Source organism: Myotis davidii, unplaced genomic scaffold, assembly GCF_000327345.1.
Source record: "Myotis davidii unplaced genomic scaffold, ASM32734v1 scaffold809, whole genome shotgun sequence".
NCBI classification, from domain to species: Eukaryota; Metazoa; Chordata; class Mammalia; order Chiroptera; family Vespertilionidae; genus Myotis; species Myotis davidii.
In genome coordinates this window covers 1,733,030-1,733,322 of record NW_006300017.1, presented here as the reverse complement: position 1 = coordinate 1,733,322, position 293 = coordinate 1,733,030, and the positions used below count along the sequence as shown (strand labels likewise).

Sequence of the window (293 nt, the reverse complement as noted above, 5' to 3'; positions counted from 1 at the left end):
GGGTGGGGGAGGGAGGCCCCGGGCGCCGACTCACCGATCTGCCCGATGAACTCGATCTTGATGCCCTGGTGTTCCAGCCGCTTGTTGGGGTGCTTGAGCGCGAGGCTCACCTTCCCGGAGACCGTCTCGCCGTCGTAGAAGAGGAAATATTTCTCCTTCTTCCCGTCCTCCGTCTTGTGCTCGGCCCGTTTCCTACTCTCCGCATCGTTGAGCACGATCTCCACCTCCACGCTCTGCCCGAAGCCGAAGAAGCTCATCTCGCCGCCGGCTGGGCGCGCCGGGCTCTCCGGGGC

At 65.2% G+C, this 293-nt stretch overlaps 1 protein-coding gene across 1 annotated transcript in view; it reads right to left on the bottom strand.

Annotated features, from left to right (window-relative positions):
* Positions 1–287, bottom strand: part of VPS26B (VPS26 retromer complex component B) — a 22,925-nt gene extending 22,638 nt beyond the window's left edge. Inside the window, exon 1 of the mRNA XM_006776051.2 lies at positions 35–287. Within this exon, the coding sequence (XP_006776114.1) occupies positions 35–257 (223 nt within the window). The 5' untranslated portion in view covers positions 258–287. The remainder of the gene's footprint in view (positions 1–34) is intronic.
* Positions 288–293: the final 6 nt, after the last annotated feature.